Consider the following 15383-nt stretch of genomic DNA (forward strand, 5'->3'; position numbering starts at 1 on the left):
GATGGTAAGTGATGATGCAATCTAAGATAGAAGCGGGCTAACTTGTCAGGAGAAAAATGAAAATCCACACCCCTTTTCGGTTTCTACACGACATCATACTGGAACGCTAAATCGCTTGGCGGTACGTCTTTGTCGGTAGGGTGGTAACTAGCCACGGCCGAAGCCTCCCACCAGGCAACAACGAGCTGAGCTACTAGTCCGGTACCTGAGTAAATATCTACTGATAACATTAAATTGGTAGGGAATCACATAGGTAGTTAGATAACTAGGTAAACATATTCTTGGAATCAATTGCCGCGTCATAATAAGGAATGATAATAACAGAATAACAAACTTATAATTTGACTGCAAACCAATATCACCAATTTAACACTTGATCTCTCACCTGATATGACGATGAATTTCAATTTAATTAAGTTTTTATGGAGGATTGTAGATAACTTACGCTTATAAGCAAGTAATATTTATAGGTACATATAATAAAATATAATATAACAATATATTATACTCATCCATACTATTTAATAACAGTGGCGTGCACACAGCTCACAACAAGCTAGGATAGGCACTAAACGAACAAAATGTATACAAAATGGAAAATTCCATCTCCAAAAAAAGGTTGTATTAATACGTAGGAGAGGGGTAAGTAGTGCATATATGAAATGCACGCCACCACGTAATGGGGACTCAAGCTAAACATCAAATGGAAGACACAACAAATTAATTAAACCGTTAATATGTTATAACGATAATAATGTTATTTATGTGACAATTATTATTATTCGCTGTGCGCTTTGCCCTGTAAAACATTTCTTATCAGTTTATAATTATTGCACATAGCATTTATGAGGACATACCTAAATGTTTATAAATGTGCTAAGGCACTAGCAATACAAGTATGTACTTAATCTAATGCAAATTACAATTGGTAAATGAAGAACGTTAAAGGCTACCTGACTATAAGCTTTGTCTCACAGTTACGTAGGTATAGCTTGGCAACTTCATTCGTAACACTCCCGATGGTCTGCGCGGGCCGGGGGGCTTGTAGCGATGAATGAAAACCCACGACTGATGCACCTCACTTCGCCGCATGCACAATTTCACACCCGCGCAGTCTTTCCCCCCTTCGCCCGCATATCATGGGAGTGTCATCAACGAACTTGCCAGACTGTACCTACTTATGACAAAAAGCTGCGTATGAATCAATAGCAATACATTAACTTTAGCCTTCAACTTTAGGTAGATAGGTACATAATGCAGGTTTCAAGAATTCCTCTTTTTATTACAACAAAGAGATTTTTGTATTACTAGAGTTTCGTAAACTGACACACAGATAAACTAACAATTCATATCATGAGAGAAATGTATATGTAATATATAACATATTGAAAGCATTAACGCTAGCACAAAACCTATGATAGTAACTATCTGGATTACATATTGACAAATAACTTGTTTATTTAGTTGGTGCTAACATTCGGTGCAGATAACTTGCCAAATATAAACTCATGTTTATTGTTATAACAACAAACAAACATGTGTTGAGTAAACAATTGATTCATCAATTAGCTTTACCTACTATTTAGTAGGTATACCTAATTAATGTAACACCAACTTAAGGACAATAGCCTGCGCCTGCGACTTACCTTTTAGCATTTCCTTGTTGTGGACATTCTGCGTAATGGATACGACTTTAGTACCAACGTGGACTTTGGAGGACTGGGTAACGTTGATGGTGTCAATGTGCGGCGCAGGCACCGCTGCTATCGCGGACACCGTTCGCTCGTCCATGAGCGCGACGTCGCGCGCCGGCTCAGCGGGCACGACGCCGTTGGCAGCCCACATCGTAGCACTCGTGTATCACTATATACACTGATCGACACGACAGCCCGCGACGATGTTCTCTATGTGACTAACTTCATGAGTGACTTTGTAAGTTGGTGACTTCTCGACTAATTTCGTTCGCCGTTGCCGAAGTTACACGATATGACGATACATCTACGGTTCCGCTATCTCTCTCTGTTATCAGAAATTGCTACTATTTTTTTGTTTATATTATTTTTTTTTATAAATTCCGGCTAAAGTGACAAGAACCATTCTGAAGTATACTTTGCTATATATTCGATGTGATGCGTTATCGAATTCTTGTAAACTTGTATATGTCTTTATTGTCAATGCATCATTCCCCTAATTTGGTGGATTGTGCATTTCACGTTATCTGTATTATGTGTGACAATTTTTGACATATCTATTGTATCCGATAATACGCCTAGATGGAGCAATGATCGATTGTGTTCTGAGGTACAGTACAGCTCGTGTGGATTAACTTGACACCGGGTTCGAATGATGTTTGTAATATGTTTGTTTGGTTGTGTTTGGTAGCCAGGTGTCAAGTTAATGTGCACGAGTTATATTTGTTTTCACTTGCTTTACGTAGTTATAATAAATCTGTAAAGAGGTCAATTCTGTACATGTATGCATACATATTGTAATATACAAATATATTTCCAAAATAACTATGGGGGTTATAAGTGATCGATACTGATGCCAAAAATACAATCAGTCAAATTTTTGTCTGTGTGTCTAAATGATACTCGACGGATTTTAACGAAACTTAATACAATTATTTTTCATGCTTCTGGGCAGGTTACAGTATACTTTTCATCACGCTCTATGGAATCAATAGGAGCAGAGCAGTGAAGGGAAGTGATGGGAAATCGGGATAAGTTACTCCATTTTTACAGCGATACAACAAGAGGTCTAGCGGCGGACGAAGTCGCGGGTGTCCGCTAGTAATCATGAAGAAATAAATCAGCTTCCAGCGGTAAAAGTATGTATGATATAAGTCTGCAGCGCTCTTTACCTCTATTTTAAATATGGAGGATAAATTAAGGCTTTCTACTAACTAGATTGGAAAACAGAGGATGACTGATTGTTTACATTAATTGTAATGTAAAACAAAGCATAACTTTTTACTGTGTGGTCCGGTTTTGATTGTTCTTTTTATATTAGAAAGGATATATTCTGAAAATGGTCCGAAAATGGCATAAATTTGGAAAAACAACTCCAACCCTAAGGGTAGGAAAGCAAGGGATGGTTGATTGTTTAACCATTCATTTAAACGTATAACGAAACATAACTTTTTATTGAGTAGTCCTAGTTAGATAATTCATTGTTTAATAGATAGGGTAGTTATATTTATAAATTGGTTCCATATACATTCGGAATGGTTCCATATACATGGATGGCCGACCCCCCACCAGGTGGACTGACGACATCAAGCGAGTCGCAGGGATTCGCTGGATGCAGGTGGCTCAGTATCGTGATGTTTGGAAGTCCTTACAAAAGGCCTATGTCCTGCAGTGGACGTCCATTGGCTGATATGATGATGATGATGACATTCGGAAATATAATTTCAACCCTAAGGTTGGGAAAAGAGGGAACGATTGATTGTTTACTCATTAGTTTATCTTTAGCAACGCCTTCAAAGTGATCAATAGATATAATACTGTAATATTTTCTTTCACTTTTCAGTTTTGTGAGTAGGTACGTTTTAGTTTTTGAAGTCGGTATTATTTTATTTCATAAATGTTTTTTATATAACTAGCATACTTATATTATATTGTTTAAACAATATAAATAATTACATCCCCGCACCAAAACGTGTCTGATTTGAAATAACATAAAAACATGATTAAAAAAACTTTTAAAATTCGAGCTATCACTGAGGGCTTCCGAAATATGCTTGTTTTATGTTTTCATTGACGTGACTACAAGTTCGAAGAACCGATGGACATCAACTGACGACATTAGGCGAGTCGCAGGGAACCGCTGGATGCAGGCGGCTCTGGATCGTGATGTTTGGAAGTCCCTACAAAAGGCTATGTGTTGCAGTGGACGTCCATTGGCATATATGATGATGATGATCTACATTATCAGGGAATGTCATAGACTATATTTTATCCCCGTATTCCCACGAGAATTCGAACTATGGGTGTGAAACCCCAAGATTCTGCTAAAAATAATAAGTTAGCAATTACGTTATGGTGCAATTTTGCGGCACATTTTAAGCAGGCGCAGTAATAAATTTTGACAATTTAATAACAATTCAATGTATTTTTGTGCAACGCCTCATTGCCCGTTGCTACAATCGTTGATTATGATTCCCAGGCCATGTCTTTTATTGGAATAAAATTTCAGTTATCATTAACAGCCCATTTTATCGGCCTACTACAGGCCCAGGGTAGGGTAGGGTAGGGAAGAAGTAAGTGTACATAAGTCATAGCGAAGCTTGAACGAGTCCGCTAGATAAATATAGGGGCAGAGTAGGGGAAGGGTAGGGATAGGGTTGAGAGAGTGGGAGTAGTAGGATTACACGCGGGCGAAGTCGCGGGCGTCCGCTAGTAATAAATAAGAATAATAAAAATACAACCCTGGACAGTTCCAGGGAGTGGATTTCGTAGGATGTACTTATCTGACTTATAAACTATATTTTAATACATTTAAGTAACACCCGAGGCGTGATGTTTCTGTTCTTCAAAAAGGGTGATAACATTAGGGTGTTATCACAACGGATGTTTTCTAACATAGTGCGTGTTACTCATAGATTTACGATTCGGTACAAGTGGCGTTACCAGTGATGACTTACGAGTACGTATCTGAAACTTGGTCGCTAACTGTGGGTGTCATAAGAAAGCTAAAAGTCACTTAGCGAGCGATGGAGCGAGCTATGCTAGGAATTCGGCAACTAATGCTGACACGAGAATTTTTGTGTACCTAGTCGTATTTATATTTATACTGAGAATATCCTACTAATATTACATATAAACGCGAAAGTTTGTATAAATGTTTGTTACTCTTTAATACCGCTACTATTACTACTAATTTTTGAGGAGCTGCTTGCACAACGAGATAACAAATACTGCCACAACTAATCCGGTCAATTTAAACATTCGAAGTTACATAAATTCCCACCAAGCTGAATATCGGTAAGATTGTTTAAAATATCATTAAAAACAAAATTTGATAGATCCCCATCTTTCCCCTGTAAGGAAAAAAATATATTTAAGGTCAAAGGTCAAAAAAATGAGTTTTTCGCGATTTTCAGCAAAACGGTAAGTTTTATCATAAAATACCTCAGACAAAAATTGTAGACCATAAAATTATCTACAAAAAATTAGTAATACTATTTTTCTACGAGCCACCGTTTTTGAGATATAATGATTCAATAAGTTGTAAAAGTTGTAATCGTCATAATATGCATGAGTACGCCAGTGCCGTCGAACTTTAGCTACATCTTCATCAATTGATATTTTATTTGATGAAAATATGACAGTTCCAACCAGTCAACAAAAATTTCTTTCTTTTCTTCAAATTTAATTGAATGTGCTGAAGCCTTTAAAAAAATTCAACTCGGCAAGAAATTATTAATAAATGCATTCGCTTTCTTCTTTCTATGTAAGGAGCTCCTAAAAAAATTACCTGCTTAGATAAGTATAGATATGCATGTTTCGTTAAAAACACCAAAAGTAAAAAACAAGTACAATTAGCTTTTCAACAAGATTTTCAGCTTGGTGGGAATTAAGGTAACTTTACTCTTATTTTTTGGTTTAATTTGACCGGACTACAACGTGCAGTGTCGGTGCGACAAGGGCTCATTAGACGGCTTACAAATCCTATGGCTACGAACTATCTATGTTTTATAAAACCAATGATTTTAATTTATTCTACTAACTGATTAAAGCCGGCGCCAAGCCAGTGTATTAATTTAAGGCATATCAAAAGATTACGGTTTCTCGGACAGTGTTATTATAGTATCTGAGTTAAACCGCTGAAAGACAGACAGACAAACGGACTTGGCGAAACTATAAGGGTTTCTTGTTGACTACGGAACCCTAAAAAGCTGTGGGATTCCGATAATATTGTCTGCGGACCGAATTCATAAGTCGGTTAATAAGGAATGAGGTAGTGATAAATAATTCAAAACATAAAACAACTTAATGTTTATTTTCATCACAAATTCGTATTTTTATAATATATTATACTTACCTACTTAGAATAAAATTAATAAATGATATTAGAAAAAACAATGTCTGTATATTAATTAATTGATATAATATCCTTAGAATAACTTAAGAAGTACAATTGAAAATCAAATTTACAATAATTGTAACATAATAATAATATAATACGCTTACGTTTTACAGCTATCATGTTATCACGTGGTACATTTACCCTAGCAACATATAATCATATAAAAATACAATACACTTTGTTTTATCTGGACTTGTAGGAAAACTTTAAAGCTTGCAATTTCAAAAGTAGATAGGCCTTGATATTTTGATTAAACAAATTAAATTTGAGATACAAAAACATCATCTAAACAACCGATTAAAAAATTATGATGTCGGCTCAGCTGGTAAAAAATATACCTTTTATTCTGAATTTAATCTGGGTGGCATTAATCAAGTGTACTCGTATACTTGAGAATTGTATATCTACCCAATGTAAAGATTAATATATTATCATAAAATGATTTCTTCCCTTCAATATAATATGGAAACAAAATTACACGTGGTTATATATTTTTATCATTTTAATTTATTTAAACTAAATATTTTCGACATTCATAATTATTATAGATAAATATTAATTAACAGATCATACATTTTTATGAAACTAAAGATGATTTCTTATAATTTTAATAAATCAAAAAATAAAAAGTAGTCAAGCTTAACGCACTCGTAATTGCAAATATATTTTTTCATTACGTATTCACAGCAGTTGTAAAAATATTTAATGCTGGCATTCTTGAAGATAATATTCTATGTTATGACGACTAATTGTCGACACACACACACAGAAATCTGACATGATTACAATACAAGTGCATTACGTAATTACTACCTCATTGTAAAACATTTTTATGCAACAAAAAATTCCCTTTAAATCAACAGTAATAACTATTATAAATAAAAAAAATCATAAATTCACAAATAATTTTTTTTTAGAAAAATAGAAATTGTATATTTAGTATCAAAACTGAGGCCTTTCTTATTACATTGTTTGTCTCTGGGACGTTTCATAGTTATACGATATTTTATGAAGATCTAGATCTGGGCCAATAATTTTCATACGGTTTCTCTAACAATCCACGCGGGGGAAGTCGGGGCATTGGTCAGTTAACAATATCCATGTTAGCTAGTAAGTAATTGTAGTTTACTGAAATATTTTATCTAACTTATCTAAATATTTATAGCCTTAATTATAAAATTAATTTATTTGATCTAAGTGCCTTATGGTGAATCTGCTGCCTCAATAATACCACAAAAATACGCTTACTGTTAACAAATTCACATTTATTATAACTATAATATAAAGTTAATAATATATTTTTATAAACACGACATCTTCTATGTAGGTAGGTAATTTCAAATTTTTGTACGCACACTTTATATGTTATCATAACTTTATTCTGTAGTTTAATTTTCAACATTATGCTAATTGTATATTATATAAAAAAGAGAAAATAAATAAATATTTGATACTATTCCCTAAACAATTCGCTTATCGATAAAATCACAATAAAACAAATTAATTTCGATCGTAAATTGGAGAATTGATTCTAATGCGATCGGTATATGCTTTGAACAATGTAAGGTAATTGATTTTTGTTTGAATTTGAACTTTCTTCTAGAACAATAAAAGAGCACAGACTCCACACTGTAATTATACTGCGGAATGTAACCCATACCCTAATTTGAAATAACAGACAATATGATTGCTTTGAGCCTAGTATTTAATATATTCATTAAACATTATTTTGTCACAGACAGTAAAATAATAAAAACCGGCGAAGTGCATGTCGGGCCACGCGGAGTGTCGAATTCCGTAGATTAAATTAGCACCCTCATTACGAAGGTCGACGGAGTCCCCACACTATGACTTATACGTGTAAAAAAATGATCCCCTCTTTACAAGTAGGCTAAAAAATATTTTCAAGATTTTATTTTAAGACTTTCTTGACATTTTATGAATATACGCTTAATTACAAGCTTTCTTGTAGTAATAGTATCTGACCTACACAGTGGAAAGACAGACGGACATGGACAAACTATAATAGGAGTACCTTGTTGACTACGGAACCCTAAAAAGGCAGATACAAGAAGTACTGCAATGGTCGGTGCAGACATAGTATTATTTATGTCAAATATTCTAAAGGTACATAGGGATGCCTTTTGTTACCTCTCGAGCTTCGTTGAATCCTGCATGACATAGTCGTCAGGCAATTAATCATCAGTCATGGGGCCACAAATAATAATAGATAGACATAGAGAACTTATTGATGGCCAGACATCTTAGTTGATAACGTGGTTACGTTATGCTATAAAGCACATATGCTTTATAGCATAACTTAATTGATTTTAAGTCCAAACACTAATAGTAGAGGATATGAATTAGAAACGATCTTCATCCAACTGTTCTATATATGTGTCTAGTATAAGAAAAACGGAAGACCAAAGAAAATATTGATTAAATTAGATATAAAATGGTTTTCAACAGATGAGGAAGTCGTTTCTACGTTGAATCTTGGACTAGTCTTGGCATGCATGGTATTTATTATTTGGTACCGTGGCATGAGAGCGCGTTCAATTGCATTATACGGCGGTGCATATACAAATAGCTTGAAGTAGTCAGGATCGATTGCTTCAAGCTGCGACTGTAGCAGACTTCTACCTACGGACATACGCGAGCCGCTCGAGCAGTTGTAACTACTTCGAGCAGTTTCAAACTGTTGACTCTGACTGCAAGAGCAGTTCATTTATGTTGATCACTGGCTAACTGCTCGAGCTGCCTGTGTAAGGCTGGCCTATCGTCATCGCTATAGAATTAGTAATAGGTAGCTACAGCTAGGTATATTTGTACGTTAAAACCACAAAGCATAAATTTGTAAAGGATGACCTGTCACCGGGCATGCTTACTTTGAGTATATTTCAATTATTTTTTTTCTAATGCTAATAGAATAATGACTCTAAATAAAACGCTCAGCAAATCGTGCAATTAGCTAACCAGTCAATCGTCTGTGACTTTTTGTAGTATCAACAAAAAATGCCAGCCCGTGATTAAATCTCGAGAGACAAAAATAACGGAACTATTTATTACAGAGCTAAGAATACCGTTACATCGTACTTGAAATTACGTAATTTATATCCAATCTATACAAACGCGATGCAATTATAATAAACAAAATAATTTACTAACAAAAAAGGGGTAGTACATTATATGTATACGATTATAATATTGTAATGATGGGTTTTATAACATGTCTTCAAGACCCTATACTAATTGTAATTGTTAGTTGTTACAAGGGAACAAGAAAATGGTTTCACCTTTTGTTTCATTTTTAGTTAAAGGAAGGAAAAGTTCTATAATTATAAGTATGAAATATCAACAATCTGATGTTCCACGACCTAATAAATGCTCTTAGAACATAACATAATATAAGTTCAGAACATTATCTCATTCAGTCGACGGTGGTATGCCAAAAAACATGCAATATTTAAAACGCCGAGCCGAAGATCGGTGGCGGTCCATTAGATATATTATCCTCGAATTGAAAAATACGATTGTCGTAGATCTATAAAAATCGTCGATCAATTACACTACACGCTCCTTAATATGAAGCCTAATAACTAAGAGATACATATAAATAGATTAAATTCGAGATAGCTCGTTTTGTACCTATAAAATGGGTATGGCAAATGTTCTGGCGCTTTAAAGCGCTTAACCGTGGTCCGCCTGGGGCTTACAGGTGCGTGATTATCAAATCATCGTCAATGTCGTCCTTCTCGTCATCCTCCTCTTGAGGCTGCTTGGCGGCTTCGGCTGCTTCAACGGGGTTCTCGGCTATTGCCTTTAGACGAAGCGCCTGAAATTAAAAAATATACATACATAAACACATTGTTCGTGTTTTGTTGATTCAGTGTTCAGCTGCAAGTTCTTCTGAACGTGGGAGAGTTGATTTCAAATTCCCATTCCCCGAATGTATTCATTGAATTCATGTTGACTTATAGTATAAGCTCTGTATTAGAAACGACCTTCACCTATCTATTTATTAAATCAAAACTTTATATCAAATTTAATAAGTTAAAAAATATATTGCAAGTAGGTTGCCTAAAAAATTCCTGGCTAAACTATTATTTACCATTATTAACTATCATTAATATAGTTGTTTTGGATAGATTGGCCAAGGGGAGGTCGTTTCTAATTCGAATCTTCTACTGTTACAGACTCTATTGATGCATCATAACATTGTTTTTCTATTTTACAAAGTTTTCTAATATCCTTTTAGTTTTCTAATCCTATGTGACTTAGAGCACATTCACACTAGCATACCTACAGTGAAAGTTTAGCAAACATAGTTACTTATGTGCATTGTGCAGCGTATTATTGTATCTCGTAGAACACCTACTTTTGGAGAAGCGAAATGCGGCAATAGTAGCCTAATTCACTAATTTTGACGTATGTTAGTTGACATATACGAAATTGATATATCATACGTGAGATGAAAGGCCTAATTAGTGAATATGCCAGCTGAGCATTTTATACCACGGGAGACAAGACTTTGTTTATCGTTTCACATGGATTTGACTTTGAAATTCGTTATCAAGCTCACCTTTCTCTTGTGCAATATCTCCACGATGATGTATCCTGCCACCCCGACTAGCAGTGCCACCATGAGCACGTATAGCTTCATCCTGGCACACAGGTGGGTAGAGTAGGCGTAGGCTACAACAAAGCCAGCGCTTTCCCACAGTCTGTAGTTGGAGAACGCGGCTTCCTTGTTTCGTCTAAACAGCACGCCGTACAATCCTGGAAACAAGTATTACATCTATCATTATTAATCTATTTTTTTTTAGTTTTCAAAGTTTTGTGTGTGTGTGCCAGTGATGATTTATGTTTCCCAGACTTGGTGGCTAATTATGGGCTTCATAAGAAGGCCCAGAGTTATACAGTGGGCGATGGTACGAGCTATGTGATCGTAACTCTGTGTGATCGAATCAGTATGAGGAGATCCGCAGTAGAACCAAAGTCACCGACATAGCTCAACGAGTCGCAAAGCTGAAGTGGCAATGGGCGGGGCACATAGTTCAAAGAGCCGATGGTCGTTGGGGTCCCAAGATACTGGAACGATAACCCCGCAGAGATTATCCCCTACACTACACTTTACCTCTATATATTATTAGTATAGATATAGATAGATAGACTGCATTTACGTTTCAAAAAGATGATAAACGGGAAGCAACTATTTGCCAATATTGCATAATTATAATCTTCTTTGCGAGCGGATGACAGTCACCTCCGAGTCTAACCACCGTAGGCACATTGTGTGTTTTTTGGGCGCGGCCTCCTTCCTTATAGGAGACTTGGAGTTTAGAACCTCAACGCTGCTTCAACGCGGCTTGGTGGGCTTAGGGTGATAATGTTAAATACATTAACGATCACTATCAGGTGTTTAATGACCGAGACCGATAAAAATGATGTTTCTCCCGATCTTGATTCTGTCCCCCTGATATGACACGGTGCTAATGTGTCAACGTGTGTAGCGTCCCACATTAGGGCCCGTCCCATTTCCCAGGGAACCAGCGTCAATCCATCAGGTGTGTTGCCATCATCCCGACTTATTCCGGCTCGATTAGCGCTGGAATATTTATGCTGGCAGAGCCCCTTTCCTTATATAATTAAGGGAGTTATGCTGAAATAGCCTACCGCCACTCCTTTGGCATGAAAGCCTGTAAATTCCAAATTAAGTTACCTCTTTTTGAATTGAACATAATTCATCACGATTAGCGCTGTTTACGTGTTCTGGTTCTGATGGCAAATGTAACCCGTATGGTAATTATTATCGAGTGCAACGATAAAAACGTGCCTTCAATGTCGCACGTGCCCGCGCGGCATTGCGCCAAGTTATCGAGACGACGACGAAAATCGTATATGACTTAGCTAACATTTAAACTGTCAACAAGTGTAAATTTTGAAAATATTTTCGGATGAATTTCGAAAGGGCTGGCTCATTTTCTGCGCAAAGGATCAGCCTGGCTGTCCAGCGCGGAAATGCAGCCAGTATTCTTGCCACCATTCCACGTGGGCATGATTTATATAGTTATTAGGATAAGATTAACCAAACAATGTTACCGTTCCTTAAATATACACCCCGCGAGCTAAATATACCCCCACCCCACAGATATAAAAGTGTTAGCTTTTAGCGTTGTCTGTTCTGTTACTCACACACACTGTCAAAGTTTATTCCCATCAGGATTGTGATATTACTGGGGCACGACTAAATATCTAAACGCCTACTAACGTAAAGGCAAGGTTGTCTAATATGGCAACCCATATTTGGCTCACTGCTGATCTTGAGTCTCGAGCTCGAGTCTCGGGGTTAGGCCTTAGTCCACCAAGGCCCATTGCGGATTGGCAGACTTCACACATCCAGAGAATTATGAAATTCTCTGGTATGCAGGTTTCCTCACGATGTTTTCCTTCACCGTTTGAGACACGTGGTCTTTAATTTCTTAAAATGCACACAACTGAAAAGTTGGACATGCATGCCCCAGTGGATATGACCTCTGCCTCCGGAATCATAGGCAGAGGCAGAGGTCATATCCACTGGGCTATCACGGCTCTCAATATGGCATTTAGTCCTCCTATATCATCCTAAATCCTAATCCAACAGACAAAACATTATTGTGTATGTGCCGGCTATTCTATCGAAATAATAGAAATATTAAAGATTATAGAATTATTATAAAATACAGTCCACAGAAATAACATTTTAATAAACTGTGATACAGTCAAACAGTACTCATACCTTTTACTGTTATACGTTGTAGAAATTAAGTGAACTGTCGAAATTAGATGAACGATGATGAAAAAGTGGCGAAAGTGAACGGCCGCTAGGGGCCCGGAAAGCCGGTCTATATTAAATGAGCCGTAAGGAGACGTCGAGAAGCGACGTTTCTAGCGCTCTGACACGTTTGTAGCGTTACAAAATATTAATCGTAATATTAATACCATTAATACCATCGATATAAATCGTTAGATGGGCCCCTCCATATTAAAGAACGCACAATTTTATGTCATTACCCAAAGACGTGCACGCACATCTTATCTTAGTACGTAACAAGCGCATGCTGTGAGTGGAAGTGGATTTAAGAAAACATTTACTGTTTTTTCTTATTTTAATCCCTTAATTATGTTCATTTTGGAAGTGTATAATTGAATAAAGAGAAATGTGTTACGAGTGATGACGTTCTCAATGTGCGAAACCAATGACAATTTCGCGACGCTTTGACGCACATCTAACGATCTACGATCGATGATTAATACAATATGATCAAAGAAGTTATGGTAGCCGGCCCTTCGTCATTTGATAAAAATTCAAAAATTATCAGCCCATGTTCGTAACCATGGTAGTTCTATAATATCATCATCATTATTAACAGCGGTGGTCGTCCATCGGCTTATGATGATGGGCCAGTGACAAATATGAACTGAGTTTCTACTTCCCACGTATTCATGTGTCAATTTGCCTATATATTTGGGTACTCTAAACGAACAATTGAATCGAATTATGTATGGGGTTTCTTTTGCTCAAACATATACTTGTACATTATAACTTATTACATGAGATTAAATTACAATTGTTACATAAAAACATTTAAAAAAAACCCCTATTATGCAACAGTTTCATAACACACATTTGGAATTTTTGTTAACTAAGAAAACATTATTTACTCAATTCTTTAATTTAATAAAGTAGGTAAATAACAATACTAACTAGTTATACGGGACTTATCTATCTCGTATCTTTAGCTGTATAAAGGTAGTATAAATATTTATAGCCTTAAGGAAAATGGTCATCTAAAGCTGAATCCCATTTATGTAAGTATTCCCGACAAGTTGGTTCTCGTATGGGCTAAATATAGCGAAGCTTTTAATGATTTCTATTCTCGTCGGTGGTAGGCTTGGGCCGGTCGGAGCTATAATAAGAGGTGCTCTAAGTGACTCTGTAAATGATCACATGCCGTGTGATCGCACTGTTTTTGCGGATTTTCTTTGATATCTTGTAATTTAGTAAACTTATTCAAAAACCAAGTTATGTACCTGTTTACATAACTTGGTTACGAAATTTGTATCGTATTTTTAAAAGTTAGTTTCACGTTAAACGATAGGTCGTTTTGGAATGACTGTATAACCATGCCATACCATCATTGACTTTTTTTCATACAAATACATTGTAAATAATAGAATTAACTTGTTGGAAATAACCCAGTCTTCATACAAACTCGGGCCCAAATTATACGAATTACTGGAGGACGCCTGCGACTTCGTCCGCGTGAATTTTAGTTTTTCACAAATCATTCGGGAACTATGGATTTTCCGGGATTAAATATGTTAATCCAGGGTAAAATCTATTTCCATTCCAAATTTCAGCTATTTCAATTTAAGTCGGTTGAGTAGTTGCGGTGTTAAAGAGTTTTTTAGTTCATTGAAACAAATATCCATACAAACTTTCGCGTTTAAAATATTAGTAGGATAGGATACAGAGCTGAAAATTGGCCATACATTAGGACAATTAAGGAGAACTCATTTGGGGCCTATTTTCAAAGACATTTATATTTGTCTAATCAGTAAATATCTGACAACATTACAGACACAGATTACAGATACGCATCCAAGAGGATACTTATTTCATTATTTCACACCGATCCAGCTTTGCATAATGCATATGGTAGTAAATCACTACGATATGCATTTTGTAAAGCTGGATCGGTGTGAAATAATGAAATCAGATTATTATCCCTATTGGCGAACAATATTTATATAAAAAAAATTATATATAAAAGTAACATGCTTGTAACAAATTATCTAGAAAGTCCAGTACTACTATCCCATAGATTTTATCGTATAATCGTCCAAGAGATCATTATGTACGACTATGAATTGTATTCACTGACATATAACATCGCGCGTGCAAATAAATACACAAGTGTATTTTTTATTGCGGTCAAAACATGTTATAATATAATAAGACGCGCAATGTTTGTGTAATTGAAGATACAGGAAACCATAAGAAGGTCAATGTGTGTTTCTAAGATATTTCATTAGGAATCTTGTCCACGGGATATATTAGTCTAAGTCTCTCTCACTATCTCATATCTCTCTAACCCGCCCAGGGAATATCTAAAAACCTACGCTTTGTTTAAATGATAATAGTTTCACCATCGAAATTACAATTAAATTATCCTTGCACTTTTAAAAGCTAAGCTTCAAGTTCGATGATACAAAAAAACGCATTTTTAATTAAGAATATAATAATA

General features: G+C 35.8%; 2 protein-coding genes across 5 annotated transcripts in view; both read right to left on the reverse strand.

Annotated features, from left to right (window-relative positions):
- The window catches only part of LOC112048034 (peptidoglycan-recognition protein SC2), a 28122-nt gene extending 26197 nt beyond the window's left edge, over positions 1–1925 (reverse strand). Inside the window, exon 1 of one of the 2 annotated variants that reach the window (XM_024085373.2) lies at positions 1647–1924. In XM_024085373.2, coding sequence (XP_023941141.1) covers positions 1647–1845 — 199 coding nt within the window. In that variant the 5' untranslated portion in view covers positions 1846–1924. Of the gene's footprint in view, positions 1–1646 lie in introns of both variants that reach the window. The other variant, XM_024085374.2, reaches the window with a different exon arrangement.
- Positions 1926–5987: 4062 nt separating this feature from the next.
- Positions 5988–15383, reverse strand: part of LOC112048039 (UNC93-like protein) — a 134903-nt gene continuing 125507 nt past the window's right edge. For all 3 annotated transcript variants that reach the window (XM_024085389.2, XM_024085390.2, XM_052890765.1), the window contains 2 exons: positions 10676–10872; positions 5988–9928 (listed from right to left, as the gene is read on the reverse strand). In XM_024085389.2, coding sequence (XP_023941157.1) covers positions 9806–9928; positions 10676–10872 — 320 coding nt within the window. In that variant the 3' untranslated portion in view covers positions 5988–9805. The remainder of the gene's footprint in view (positions 9929–10675; positions 10873–15383) is intronic.

Source organism: Bicyclus anynana, chromosome Z (assembly GCF_947172395.1).
Source record: "Bicyclus anynana chromosome Z, ilBicAnyn1.1, whole genome shotgun sequence".
Lineage (NCBI taxonomy): Eukaryota > Metazoa > Arthropoda > Insecta > Lepidoptera > Nymphalidae > Bicyclus > Bicyclus anynana.